General features: G+C 45.3%; 2 protein-coding genes across 2 annotated transcripts in view; one reads left to right on the top strand and one right to left on the bottom strand.

Annotated features, from left to right (window-relative positions):
- Positions 1 to 3,161: 3,161 nt before the first annotated feature.
- LOC147434987 (uncharacterized) overlaps positions 3,162 to 14,805 on the bottom strand; it is a 36,560-nt gene continuing 24,916 nt past the window's right edge. The window contains exons 5-7 of the mRNA XM_086489710.1: positions 3,976 to 4,084; positions 3,817 to 3,872; positions 3,162 to 3,665 (exon numbers count right to left, since the gene is read on the bottom strand). Coding sequence (XP_086345836.1) covers positions 3,596 to 3,665; positions 3,817 to 3,872; positions 3,976 to 4,084 — 235 coding nt within the window. The 3' untranslated portion in view covers positions 3,162 to 3,595. The remainder of the gene's footprint in view (positions 3,666 to 3,816; positions 3,873 to 3,975; positions 4,085 to 14,805) is intronic.
- Positions 4,104 to 14,590, top strand: LOC147434988 (uncharacterized). The gene has a single exon (XM_086491351.1). The coding sequence runs from the start codon at positions 14,048 to 14,050 to the stop codon at positions 14,588 to 14,590; it is 543 nt and encodes a 180-aa protein (XP_086347477.1). The 5' UTR covers positions 4,104 to 14,047.

The following is a 14,805-nucleotide window of genomic DNA, read 5'->3' as shown; positions in this document are numbered from 1 at the left end:
TATCTTCAATTACTTGTTGGTCAAGGATGGAAGTTATTTTGGCTCGAACATTGCACACAAATGAATTCAAAACTTTAAAAGCCTTTGCACAATTTTTATACTTCACTAGGACAAGATGAACTTGTCTAAAAAGTTCAATTTCAAGCGTTAAAAAAAATATATGCACTACAGGTTTGAGACAGTACTTATTTGGAATCTTTTTTGGAATCCTAATGTCATTCATGTCTCATACAACCTATTGTAAGTACTTTTTGTCAAAAAAATTCAAAATTGCATGCATACGTCACTAAAGAGATAATAATTTATTTATTTTACCACTTTTTGAAATTTGAAAAAAAAAAAAGAAACTGGTTGTGACTTACCAATGAGTTTCCACATCTTTTCCAAGACCAATTTTGATCAAAAATGTTGTTTTGTGGTATCTCGAGCTTACCTTATGAGTCCGAAACTTGAAAACTCTGAAATTTTGTAAAGCATTTCACTGACAATAATTGAGAGGGTGAGATACATAGGGAATCCATCTTGGTATCTACTTACTCTACTCTTAGTCAAATCATCACAAGGGTAGTGAAAAGTGTCCACCACCACTGACTTTTTTTTTCCTTCTAAAATAAGTGTCAGCTCTCAAACTTTGACATAGTCTAAATCATCAACCACTTGAAAACAACCTAATCTAAATCTAAAAGGTCCTCAGCAAAAACAACTTCTCCCAAGATATCTCCCCTACACAGTTGAAGTAGACGCACTTCAACCATGCGGTTTCTAAAATATGATATTTGACTCTAAGTGAACCTAGAGGAAGTTTGGACAATAATATCTGAGTATTAAGGTTTTCCTTAGTTTAGGGCACTTTGTCACCGATAATGTCACCAAAATGTAAGCTCATTGGTTGCCAAGCCTCTCTATCTTATTATAATGATAGTGAGAACCACATACATAAATGTTATACATTGGGACGTAATCGACATATTTAGCACATGGAGGCTACAAGAGGTTGTCACGCTCTTGAAAAACACATTCACTTCTTATCTACTCAAGCCTACACTCAATTGCATATCAAACATCAAAATATAACCGAAACATCCAGAAGTAACCCTCGATGATTCACCAAGCATACGAAGTCCAAACATGACCAAACTTATAGGACACTTAGGTAATGACTAAAGACACGTGCCTATGGCCTCAAATCACTTTTTTGATCACTTGCCAATGATCACTTACCAAAATTGCGCTTATTATCTACTGGACGAATTTGACGTAATTATTTTTTGTTTAGAATGCACTCTATAGCTTAGCAATGTTTGCCTAATACTCTTCTTGTGCATAAAATGTGATTTGGATACATAAAACTTGAGCTATGAACAGATTAAGAAGAGAATTATAAGCTACAACAAAACCACAAACTCGTCGTGAGAAACTTACGATGTTCGTAGAGCTTTCACTTGCGAATGCAATGTAACAAACGGCACTCTAAACACACTTTTCGCAAAAGACTTACGAATTCAAGAAGAAAGAGAAAAATTACACAGTGCTTAGAGACTGTACGTGCGCTTATTATCCACAAACCTTATAGAAGGGGTTTTTTACATACGTTGACTTTTATACCTTACCTTAGCCAAAGGTTTCAAAATGTGAACGGACTCAAATTTGGATAAGTAGAGGATAGAGATCATGTAGGAATAATTACAAACTGGAAGCTCTTGGCCTCGATTACCAATTACATTCTCGAAATAATAATCAAAATTAATCTTTGGACATAACTGGGTTTTTATATCAAAATTGATGGAAATTACAAAATTGGACTCAAGAATGTGTTGTGTTAGCTTGCTACTAATAGCACCAATAGGTGATAAAAATCTAGTATATGACCTTTATGCCCAACATAAAGTCTTATTCTTACACTTTCCATGACATTAATGAATGATGATCGTGAAGGCACATCCACACTTCTTTGTTGTGCACATCTTGTGTGATCGTGGCCCACTTTTCGTGCCTCGCCTTAGCGATGATACACAAGTTGAATGGAGCCGCTTGAGGATGACTGCCACTTTACCAATCTAGCCTTGTGCTCGATAGCAATAGTCCTTGTCACATGCTAAACATCATCCATTGGTACCATATGTTCAACAACACCATTCTTGCAAGCCCAACCACCACGCCCCCCCCCCCCCCCCCCCCCCCCCCCCCCCCCCCCGCCCCAAACGCAAAACACACACACACACAATAGTAATGCACGAGTTTTATCATGAAACTTTACTATTTGCCAAATCAAATGGTGCTTAGAAACACGCTAAAAACAAGATTATGTTAAACTAGACTAAATTATGTGGCGAAAGATCATAAAGTTAGTTCTATAGAGACCTTAAAAAGAAAGAGGGGTGCATGCAAATAAGTGAAAGATTGAAGATGAGTATGTGCCATGTTTGAAGCCAAAATAGGGCACCCACCACTTTCTAGCGATGCCCTTCTTAAGTGTGCAAACCCTTCACTTGCATTGGCATGGCCTCATTCAAGGAGATTGATTGATCGCTCAACCTTAAAATGTTATTGCTTTCAAACACATAGTTGACAATCCTTAAGTGAATGAGCTTTACATTGATTTCTGTTTTCTGTTCTTCCTCTTTGATGAGAAGAAATGAGCATCAACTGGTCGGTGCAATCCAATGGATGATGAAATGGTTCAATGTTGCACCTTGGCCTTGAAAATGCTCTTACATCTTTAGGTTTGAGGTTTAGCATCAACAAACCTTAAAAGTGATAATACTGGTTTCAAGTTAATATCTCTATTTAGAGAATGTTTTCTATTATAGGCACAAAATGCATGGCACCCTAGTACCTAGACGTAGCCACAAATTACACCCTAGCATCTTATATTTTGTTCTTAAATCCCATGCTTCAATATAGCATGCCCTCTATCATGCCAACAAACATTTGGTGTCCAATTTAGACAATGAGGTCCCTATGTTGACATCTACCCATTTCGTAAGAGGCAATGTCAGAAGTAAGAATTGGTATGAAAGAGGTGTCTTTACTATCTTCTCTACTAGAAGCACACCATTTTTGGACCTACAAACCATCAAACCCCATTGTGCAAAATTTGACTGCCCATCACAAAAAATAGGCTCAGCGCTTGTGATATAAAAGAGCAACTCCCATTGTCAGAAGCATTGAATATTTTAGCATTTGATTTCATCATAAGATAATGCACTTCATAAGCTCGATGATCGCTACCTATCACAAGACTGCCCTTCCAATTTGAAGTGAACTTCATCTTGCTGGCCTTTGGAAAGCAAGATGTACACAAATGTATTGTCACCATGAGGAAGAACATACAAAACAGCCCCAATAACCAGCCCCAATAACCGCAAAACATACAGTTTTGCGCGATATTTACAGAACGTTATGCTGGTTTGCACACTGACAAAGATGGGCTGAGGTTTATTGTCAAAGACATGGCGGAGCAAGCCATCATTGCTTGCTATTGTTCTTGATTTCAGGTCTGGCTGTCAGAGAGAGAGAGAGAGAGAGAGAGAGAGAGAGAGAGAGAATCCACTGCAGAGCTTTCTCTGCGGCTCACGGTCAGAGGAACCGCGCATTAGTGAGGAATGTCTGTATCGATTGTAGGCTGGGTATGCTGGTGTTCGCAACTGCCGTCAATCCTTGCCCTGCACAAGCCAGCAAAAAAATGAGAGAAGAGAGAGAGAGAGAGAGAGAGAGAGAGAGAGAGAGAGCCAAGTGATGCTGTTTTACACAATAACACACAGCACTTAAGTAGTATTAAGATGAAATGGGCATCCAAAATAAAATGAGGCTAACCTTTCCAAAATAAATTTTCCTTCTTTGTATTTTTGAGAATCTTCATATGCGGTTTCCTGTTTGAAGTTAACAATGCAGAAAATGAAAGTAAGAAGATGGCAATATGCTCGTTTTCAAACAAGGACACAATTTATCAGGAAGGGTTATTTCAACTCTTACATATCTCCACCCTACATTTTGATTGCAATATACACAATAAATATCTGCCACTACATGCATCCCAGTTGTCATCATCCGTTCTTCATAGTCACCGACAATCACATTCACTCTGCAACATACAACAGAAAAACACAGAAGATGAGATTGCAGATATTCTTACATGCTTGAAAACAGCTTCCGTTCAAAAAAAGTCAAAAGTTTTGGCGGGTAAACCCCCTCTCAATATGCTTTTCATGCATATTTTGTGTATGCATATAGATGTCCCAACATTGGACACTCTTTTGCGTTCCACCCATGCACTCAGATTGCAGGATGACTCAAACCATATTAACTTAACTTTTTTTCCCCCCGAAAATAAGATCCTTAATAAAACTGCCCATAGGGCTACAAACCACCTCTACTAGAGAGAGGCCTACATCAAAAGCATGGGGAGACTCTCGCAGTGAGTAAACAAGATATGTACAATGAGGCTAAATCACAAAATGGGAGGAGGAAAGAGCCACACAGGTGGCCGATAGTGCCATCTGGGCACATCCTGGACCATGGTGAAGAAGGGCCTTGGGCGCTAGAGTCGCACGAAAGCCTCTCTGCGCTCCCGCGCAGTCGGAGCTGCCCTGAAGCCTCTCAAACTGACCCCTGAGAGTATGGATCAACTCCAGCCAAAAGCGACAAACGGTCTCTGCCGGTGGGTAAGGGTGAGCCACGAAGATGCGGAAGCAACGGGTCCGCCAAATGAGCCAGAGTATCAGGCCATAGACGCGCTCCCAACACACCTCTGTCACTGCACCACTCTTGGGGGGCAAGCTCTGTAGCACACGGAAGTGTAGGTCAACCCCCTTGGATCACTATCATCCTGGTGCTGGAAGATAGCTCAAACTGTAGCGCAGGGCCGGTGAGGGTGGACCAGGCTGCAGCAGCCCAAGTGTACTGTCGCACTGTGGAAAGAGCTTGCATCAGCCGAAGAACCCGAAGCCAACAAACCTGTTGTGCCATGAGGCAGTCCCACAGACAGTGACGCTGACTCTACAAAGGATGATCGCAAGCTGCACACGCTGCCGAAAGGCCACTATGTACCAACCAGCTCCCCACTGCTGTAGCTCTGTGTGCAAGTAGCCACTGGCACAAAGTGACTCGCCTCGGCTGTCTGGAGTCCCACAACCGCTCCCAAAAGCCTGACGAGAACTCGGCTATGCGACCCTCCTCTTGCCAATGAAGTGTTGCAACAGGACGAGCCTCTCTCCGTTCTGGCAGTATGTGACGCCCAATCGAACAGTGTACTGAAAGAAAGGGATCCCAAGGTGGTCGGCTGAAGAGGAGTCTCTCCAAAACCACTCTCCAAGGTGCCACTGCACTCGTGCCAGAGGGCAGCTCTCCCAAGCTCAAAGCCTCCAGTGGCCTGTCTCAAGGTCTGCTGGGTCAGAATCTGTTACACAAGTCCTCCCACAGATGCCACTACTCGTATCCTCTGAAAATAGCACTCAGCAACCTGTGTAGCCTTTATTAAGACTCTGTGTAGTCGACCCTCATCCTGGATCTCGAAGAACATGGGGGGTCGGACTCCGAGCAAGCACGAACTGCAATGAGGACCTCTAGTCGTGTGAAGGCCCCCATCCATCTGGGAGCTGTTGTCTCTGGGGAGGTGAGCCAATCAGCTGGTAAAGCCTTTGTAATGTCCTGGCACATGCTTTGCACCCCTCTCATGCCCTGTAGCTGGATGCTTTGTACCTCCTCTGGCAAACTTGAAAACAGAAGCCAACTAGAGTGCGGGCTCGGCCCTCTACCATGGGACCCCAAGAAACATGAGGCCTACTACCAACCAAGTGGCCTCTCCGAGTGCTAACCATGGGGTTCCAAACAAGGGACTATCTCAAGCACTCCTCCGTGCAAGTGGGTCGGTGCTGCTCCAGGCTGCTCCCAAGAGCGAAGTAGGCTCGCAGCAAATAGATCCTCTAGTCTCCTGCTCAAACCAACTCTACGCATCTTTGTAAAAATCCACCTGATGGAAGGGCTCCAAGGGCCTCCTGCATGAGGCACTTGAGCTCTAAGCCGCTGATGCAACAACTCCTTCTAGGGCTCCTCCCCTGGAAGGAGTCCTCTGAAGGGCTCTGCTCTACTGTGCTGTGTAAGGTGCAACGGAAGTGAATGTTGAACTTTGCTCAAGATGAGTGCTCTGAACTATGCTCAAGGGTTCCTTTTACTTACAGAAGGGAGAGCCTTTCGTTCCTTTAATGAGAGAGTGCAAATGATCATAAACAAAGTGAATGATACTGTGAATGAAGGTGCTGAGATTGAGAGAGAGAGAGAGAGGAATACGAGACCAGAATGTTGTCAAACCCTCCTCCAAGAGCCCCACTCTCTATGGCCAGAGAGGTCTATGCTATCGATTGCACAAATCTGGTACAATGGTCTCAATGTCGACGACAATAATGACGGCGACGAGACGGGCTGAAATCTGCAAATCTGCTATCTGCTGAATTCTGGCACTGTGTCGGCGTGGACGGCAATGGCGACGATGCGACGACGATGCGCTGAAAACGCAGATGCTGAAATCTGTGAACAGCGGGCTGAAACTGAAAAGGCTGGTTGACCTGAACGCGCGGCGAGGAACTGCTGCGGGAAGGTGAGATCTGCAAGGTTAGGGGCTGTACCTGCGGAGTAAAGTGCTGAAAACTGAAAAACGCTGACGTGCTTGGGCTGAATTATCGCCGGGAACTGCAAATCGCTAAGTGGTGCTGCAAACTAGAAACGCTAGGTAGTTGTAGCAAAAACGCTATGCTGCTTTGCATTCTGTAATCTGAAAACACTGGTCACTCTGTAGCAAAACGCCAAGGCTGATCTGCAACAGAAAACGCTGGCTGGTCTTGATGGCTGAAAAACGCTAGGTAATCCTACCGGTCTTGCTGTGAAGGTGAACTGCAAGTGTAGATACTTCTTCTGCCTCTTCTGCCAGAAAGTGCTAGCGCTAGGTTTCTTTTATAGAGCTTAGCAAACTTGCCCTACCCAATTTCCCGACAAAGCCACTTATTAATAATAAATCTGTAAAATGCTCATGATGGATCCGGACTGTAATAACGATGATCATCCTGTGTGCAACCAAAGGATATGCAACTATTGTAAGTGCCTGGACATGCACGGCCTGCGCACACGCTCACAAAGGTGCCAGAACACTTCCTAAGCTGACCTGAACCCTGGACCTGAAGTAGCTTGTCCACATGCACATAGGGTTAGATGTGCACGTGACATGCTGGGTCTATGATCTCCAGCCCCCCCTGAGAACATGGTTGTGATGAGCTGCCAGGCTACTTTGGCCCGGGCTAACCGAGTGTCGCGCCTTGACCAAAGAAAGTTCCTGATCAGCCTCTCTAAATGGCTGATACAAGAGCTCGAGAAGATCGAGCAAGAAGTTATTAGAGTTACACCACCGTTGCTTCGCCATTTTGTACGGCTAGTGATTGTCTCGGGTTGGCCACCCATCACACATTATGTAGATTGCATGGACAGACACTTTTAGCACGTGTTCGGTCGGTCATTTTCTGAGCTTGGCTGGGTGCACACATTTTTAGCTACTTTTTGGGCTTTTATGTTTTTTGCACCAGTTACACATTTTTGCCCTACCTCAACCTAAGATTCTATAAATAGAATGCTTAGGGTCTTGTAGTCATATAGATTGTGTATTGAGAGCATCATTTGCAGAGCACTTGCGTTCTCTCTCTCTCTCTCTCTCTCTCTCTCTCTCTCTCTCTCTCTCTCTCTCTCTCTCTCTCTCTCTCTCTCTCTCTCTCTCTCTCTCTCTCCAACGTTTTCGACGCGAGTGGCTCACACTCTTTCCGTTGCTCACTCTCACATGGTATCAGTCGCCAACAACGGAGAATCTTGATTGATCTCTCCTCCTGAGGCTAGCGCTACCACTTCTACCGGTTTCCATCGCGGCGGAACTCCAAAACGTTGACTAGCGTTTTTCAGCCCTAGCGTTTTCTGCAAGAACAGCAACGTTTTTGCATCTATAGCCTTGATCTGCAATTTTCTCCCTAGCGCTTCCCTACTGCATCAGAATCGCACCAAACCAGTACCAACATCTGCTGGCGTTTTTACAAACCCTAGCGTTTTTGGACAGAACTGCGTTTTACAGACCTTGTTGCGTTTTTCCGTGCTTTGCTGGCGTTTTTTTGGTGATTTCCGGTGTTTTTCACAAAACGTTTATCTTGTGCACCTACGGGAGTGGCCAAGGAACACCCAGGAGTCTTCTACATTGCCTAGAACTTGCAGATCTACACCTTGGACAAGTATCTACACCCAACACCATTTTTAGTAATTATTACTTCCTGTTTTTTTCTTTGTTTTCAGCCCCTCGACGGCTGAAAGATGAGAGACCCCTCTCCTCTGACAGCACCCTTGGCAGCGTTTTTTGGACGGACAGCACGCTGAATTTTTACCTCTTGTGCAGTATAACCATCCCTTGCTTGTCAGGACACCATCCGGTGGTTGTCCGTGCGGTTATTTTGGATTGCTACAGCCTCGGGAACACTACCTTCATCGACAACTTGCGATCTTATCGATCTACCTATGGGACTTCTCTCTGAGCACGCGACATGTCGACTCCGAAGCAGAAGGGACAACAACAACAGTCCCAGAAGGGGGCCACTACGTCTTTTGCAACTACGGTCACTTCCACTTCTGCGACTACGGTCACTTCTGCCAACGCTACATCCAACAATTATGCCCTCACCCAGTTTGTTGAGGAGAAGAAGTTCGATTTACACAACTATTCTGTGTGGAGGACACGAGTCCGCACAATTATTGCCTACCATCAACTCTGGGAATGGTTGAATGATTTCACCCATTAGGCTACTCAGCCTTCCCTTGCCACCGCCACTCAAGCCCAGATCGACGAGTGGGTGGATCGGGACATACGAGTCTTCACCTTTCTTATGATGAACCTCTCGGACCGCATCACAAAGGAAGTTTCCAAAAAGGAACATGCATATCCATTGTGGAGACGGATTCTTGACCAGTTTGAGAAAACCTCGCTTGCGAGACAGATCACACTTGAACGGGAGTTGTATAACCTCGAGTTCAAGGATTACAACTCACTTGATGGGTTGACCCGGCGCATGCGGGAACTCTGGGACGACCTTGTCTCTGCCGTAGGTGACATCACCTCGGCACACATGGCTGGTCTCTTACTATTCAAGTTTCCCCCACGCTTTGATCCCTATTTTCAGAGTTTGCTCACATCTGGACGTACCTCCTTTCCCACTTGGGACGAGATTCTCCCTTCCCTTAGACAGATTGAGGGGCACTCCGCATTCCGAGCCGGAGGTGCTGTTGATGCAGAAGGAGCTTTGATAACTCAAGGAGGTAACAAAAAAGGTAAAGGTAAGAAGAAGAAGAAGAAGAGCAAGGACATCGAATGTTCCATTGCCACAAGAAAGGGCACAGAGAATCAGAATGCAGAAAGAAGAAGCGTGACGAGGCCAACATAGAGAAACAAACAGCCTCGACTGCAGTTGTAGCCTCTCACGAGAGGGCGGGGACCGCTCTTGCTACATCGCAGTCAGGTACTTGGGTTGTTGACAGTGGAGCCATCACTCACATGACTCCCCAACACTCATGGTTTAGCTCTCTCAGGGAAACTCACGGGCAGACTGTCACTATGGGTGACAACCATGAGATTCCAGTGGCTGGCACAGGCCAGATTACCCTCTTTCGTTCTACCTCAGACTCGAAGTTCAGTTCAGTGGAGGCGCTTTACGTTCCGAACATGGCCTTCAACCTCCTCTCTATGTCGAGTTTGGACTCAAGTTTGGACTCTCAAGGAGCTGACATACACTTTAGAAGTTGCACAGTCACCATTTCTGATTCTACGACAGGTACTATCCTTGCGCGCGATGAGCGCGATGGCTCCCTATACCGCTCACTGCTCTTCTGTCTAGGACCACAGAGTAGTCTTCTCTATGGCATGCACGATTTGGACATCTATGTTATCAGCAGCTTCAGCAGGCTCAGCAGGCTGCTAGGACCTCTATGATAGCAATACGCTCCTCATAAGGCGTATGCGAGGCTTGCCAGATGGGCAAGCAACACAGGGTTGCCTTTCCGAAGCAGGCTGTTATGTCCCGCTCTTAGGAGAGGGGATCTAGCCCAGACGCCGTCGAGATGGGCGTCCAGTGTCCGGGCGAACGTAGTGTGAACCTGGTCAGTGTGGCCGGTCATTATTATAAAAGGGAGGCCAAGGCCTCATTTGCAGTTATCGACCCCCACTACCAAGTGCCAGTGGTTAGCCCATGAGGCTAGGAGTGCGCGAGGTCACCTCGAGGAGGTGAGGCCGGGTGGTATGGGACGCTCGGTCTTACAGGTGCACGCCTGCGTCCTCGGACGCTGGCCCCAGCACGGGGGAGCTGCCGGATGGTGGCTATGGTCGAGTGGTTCGTCCGACACGTGTCTATAGGCGGTCCGTGTAGCCAGGAGATCCACTCTCTACATTCGTTTCATGGTATCAAGGCCGGCTTGGCTGCACGAAGAACTATGTGCACACCTACGGGCTGGTTAGAGTCGGATAATCACTGTTTTGTGTAATTTTTGATGAAATAATTACTCAATTGATCATTTCCTTCTCATGAGCTTGTATGCAAGTGATACATTGCTGAGTTTTACTGATTTTGTGATGAAAATCAGGCTTTCACTGATATATTTGCTGATTTTAATTGGCAAATTATTCATTTTGAGTACTCTGTTAATGCTTCTACTGGTTTTTGTATTAAAACCAGACTTTACAAAGGGAAAAAAGAGAGAGAGCGTAGGTCAATCTCTGTAAACTCAGAGAGAGAGAGAGAGAGAGAGAGAGAGAGAGAGAGAGAGAGAGAGAGAGAGAGAGAGATTTACCTCTCTTCTGCTTGTGCAGTTTGAGCCTACAGGGGAGGTACAGGGGACAGCGAGTGAGAGGATGCATTGCTCCTCCACGCTGGCTCCGAATTGGCACATCTTTTGCGTGTTGGGCACGAGCAGACACGCGTGGTCTGCTACCTCCTTTCTCTCCACGCGGCAACTTACGGCTAAGTTTCTTTTTTTTACGTTGTATCTACCTAGCGTTGGATTCTTTTTTTTACACTGAGTGCCTTGACTCATTGAGTATTGTTTTTTTTAAGTAGACAGGCCCTTTTATGTGTGGGCACCTTAAATTTTTTAAAGGTCAGTATGAAACCTGCAAGCTATTAAAAAAAGCACCTTAGATTTTTTAAAGGTCGGTATGAAACTTGCAGGCTATTAAAAAAAACCACTTACAGAGAATGAGTTTTTGCAGAAGAACTTAGTTTTCAGCCCTCTACTTATCTCTCCCGCCGCTCCTCTCTCTCACCTGCTCGCACTCCCGCGCTCCCGCCACCACCTGCTTGCCTGCGGATGCTCACGCCGACGCGTAGAGCTCCTCGAAGTTCAACCTTTCGCGATTGAAAAGTGCAAAAAAGGCCCAATTTTGCGTGAAACTTCCAGTTTTTCACAGACTTCGCCATGGATTCCTCCAACTCGGATGTGCAACATGACGATGCGCCAGGTAATGTTCGAATTCCATTCAGGCATGCTCTCTACACATGGATTACAAGTACTTTCAAGAGCTTCGACCAGCGTGTTACCACTCTCAAAAACGCGAACGTTCAGACGAACCTTCGCTTGGCCTCTCTCGAAGGGGTTGTGCAAGGGCTAAGGGCTTAGTTCCGGACTTACCGCTCTAGAAAATATGGCTCAGTCGACTACGCGAATTTCCGAGGGTGAAACCCATCTCCAGCAATTGCGTCCGCAATTGCTGCTTTTGGGCGTTCATCACAGGGTGGTCCAACTGCCACAATTCCGTACAAAACTACAAATTTCTCAGGAGAGGAGAAAGAGTGTACGGAATTGGCTGTAAATAACTGGCTGCATCAGTGGACCAAGTATTTTGACCTTCATCAGGAGTATGATGAACGAAGGATTCAGACGATTCCTCTCTATCTACACAGTAAGGCGCTTACCTGGTGGTGCGACATGACAAAGAAGCCTACGACGTGGGTTGACTTCTATGTGAAATGCAAGAGGGATTTCGCCAAAATGGATCCTTTGAAAGCTTACGACAAAATGCAGAGTCTTTCGATGAAAGCTTTGTCTTTTGATAAGTACACCATGGCTTCAAAGAAGCGCTCATCTTGTGCAAGGTGGATTCCACGCACGTTGTGCACATGTACTTGCTGGGACTACATGAAGATTACCGTGGGGCCTTAATCAAGGACAAAGCCACGACTGACGTCGAGGATGCAATGGCAAAGGCCTGGACATTTGATAAATGGAGCGAATTATGAGAAGAAAAGAACTTTAGACCATCAATCCGGTGAGGGCGCTTCGAGAAAGCGACCCCGATTCCAGCATAAGTCCAAATCACCGCCGAGATCTTCTCAAGAGAAGAAGAAAGCCAAAATGCTTCAGTTGTTGATGCAGTGAAGAAGAGGGCTTGCTTCGGATGTGGCCAGACGGGTCACCAAGTCAAGGATTGCCCCAAGAAGAAGACAAAGAAACCGCAAGGTCGTCCTTCGGTTCAGATTCACGAGATCTCAGGTAACTTTGATGTCATTCAAGTTGAAATCCATCATTTAGAGCACAGTTCATGCACTAACTGTACTTTTAGCACCAAAGTGTTTGATAAGCACGATTTTCTCCGTTTCCCCGGGAAGATCAATGGTCACGACGTGACCGTACTCCTTGATAATGAAAGCTCACACAATTTTGTGGATGCAAAATTGGTGCAGAAACTGAGCCTGCGAACATGGGACAGTGACCATGAGTATCGCGTGAAGATGGTTTGTGGCGAGGACACGGATGTATGGAATCGGATGGTTCCAGATTTGTCGCTCGAGCTAGCTGATTACAAAGAAAACCTGGATTTCCACATCATGCACCTAGATAGAGCAGATGTTATTTAAGGAATTCCATGGTTTTATGATAAACAAGACTCATTGTATATAGACTACGTAAATGAGTCTTACAAGATGGCAAGCGAGTTTTTTCGAGCGACAAAAGAAACGAGTGAGTCCTTCCGTAAAGTTAGTTGTGAATTGGAGAGATTTTCAAAAGTGATAAGGGAAAAGAGATGGTAGTAGAGTATGACAAAGAAGTAGAGATGGTAGTATAGTATGACAAAGTAGTAGAGATGGTCCTATGTCTAAGTGTAAGTGGCTATCATCCCCCTCATCCACACATGGAGCCACCTCGCACACTATGTGAAAAGGCACAAGCTTCAAAGTACCCTTGAGTTTGTGGAAATTCTCAAAATACCCCTCAAATTTCAAAAATTCCCAATATACCCTTGCATCATTTTGGGATGTATTTGCCCCAATTTTTACATAGTCTAAAGTTTATGACAATGGAAATCTATTTTAGTGTCTTAGAAGAAATTATTCACCAATAAGCTCACCACCAATAGAGGCATCTGCATCAAAAAATGATGAACGACTTCATCTAAAGAGGCCTCAATGCCATTTAAAATCCTGAATCTATCACCTTTTATTGAGGAGAATCAATCATCCTATGAAGTGTTGCAAAAGAAAAGATTTTAAAGATGTTTGCAGTTAATCAATGCTATTTTGGGAATTTCGGTAAAATTGAAGTTCATTTTGGGAATTTTTTGCCAAATGTGAGGGATTCATTGGGAATTTTTTTAATTTGAGGGGTATTTTGGGTTTTTATCCCCTATAAAGAAAGCTCCTAGGCATGTTGGCGATGTTGGACAGCTGATGTCGTGGACCTGTTTTGATAGGTGTCCATATTTTCGAATATGCCTAAGAGCTTTTTTCTAATATAAATGTGATCACTTGAATTTGCCATTAGTGATAGTGGCACCTACTCATGCTGGACCGGTCGACACCATCGTGGCTTGGTACGATGGTGCCTTGGTTTGGATTATGATCACTAAGGTCATATGAACGCATGCTTAAGTTGATAATGTTTAAAAATAAAAAGACCTTGGATCTGATTAGGAACCTGTTGGAACCAGTCCGGGCCGACGCGGACTGGTTTCGACATGTTTCACAAGAGGTAGAGACCGGTGTCGATGCCGCAAACATCCGTTGCCCTGTCCACAGTGAGCATTGCGCTCACTGCTCAGGTTCATCAATCGAGCTTGCTCACCATGGTTGCTATGGCCGCAGCTTCAGCTACATCATCCTCTACCTCGGCCATGGCTGTGAAATGCGCCTCTCCTCCTCCTGCATCCACCGCTACAACTACGCCTGCTAAATTAGGTTACTCACAGTGGCTCGTCCTACTGGGTCTCGTCTGCGCCCCCCTTCTGTTGCAACAGCAAGCGGCTATGGCGAAGGAAATTCCTCTCTTCGGCATCAGGAAAAGGGTAGAACAGGCAGAGAAAGAAGTTGTGAAGGAGGTGAAGGAGCTTGTCAAGGAAGGCGAACAGCTTGTGAAAGAAGGAGAGAAGGAGATCAGCGGTGTGGTTGCCCCAGCAGCGGTAGCAGTTGCATCAAAGCCCTCCATCAACAGCCCGCCCCCTGCCTACCAGGCCGCAGGCGTTGCGGGTGTTGAGCTTGTTGCTGTCCTCATTGCTTCCTCTGTTGTTACAGGTTTGGTCAGTGAATCATGAACCCTCTAATTTTTCATGTAGTCTGATCAACTCTATCATCTGTCAAGGGCTCACGACATTGAGTTTGTGCATATGTTCAGTTTTTCTTGTGCTTATATGCGTTGGTCTTCTTCCCAATATCATGTGTTATTGTGCGTAGCGATCTGTTAGCATGTGGGCAGTAGCAGGAACTTGTGTAAGCTGAGGAAGATTGCAAAGTGGGAGTGTCTTTCTAT

This window comes from Adiantum capillus-veneris, chromosome 19 (genome assembly GCF_014529385.1).
Source record: "Adiantum capillus-veneris isolate H3 chromosome 19, ASM1452938v2, whole genome shotgun sequence".
In the NCBI taxonomy this organism is placed as follows: domain Eukaryota; kingdom Viridiplantae; phylum Streptophyta; class Polypodiopsida; order Polypodiales; family Pteridaceae; genus Adiantum; species Adiantum capillus-veneris.
This window is presented reverse-complemented; position numbering and strand designations above follow the sequence as displayed.

Excerpts from the sequence above, each read along its gene's own strand:
- LOC147434988 (XM_086491351.1), top strand. The coding sequence starts at position 14,048 with ATGCCGCAAACATCCGTTGCCCTGTCCACAGTGAGCATTGCGCTCACT.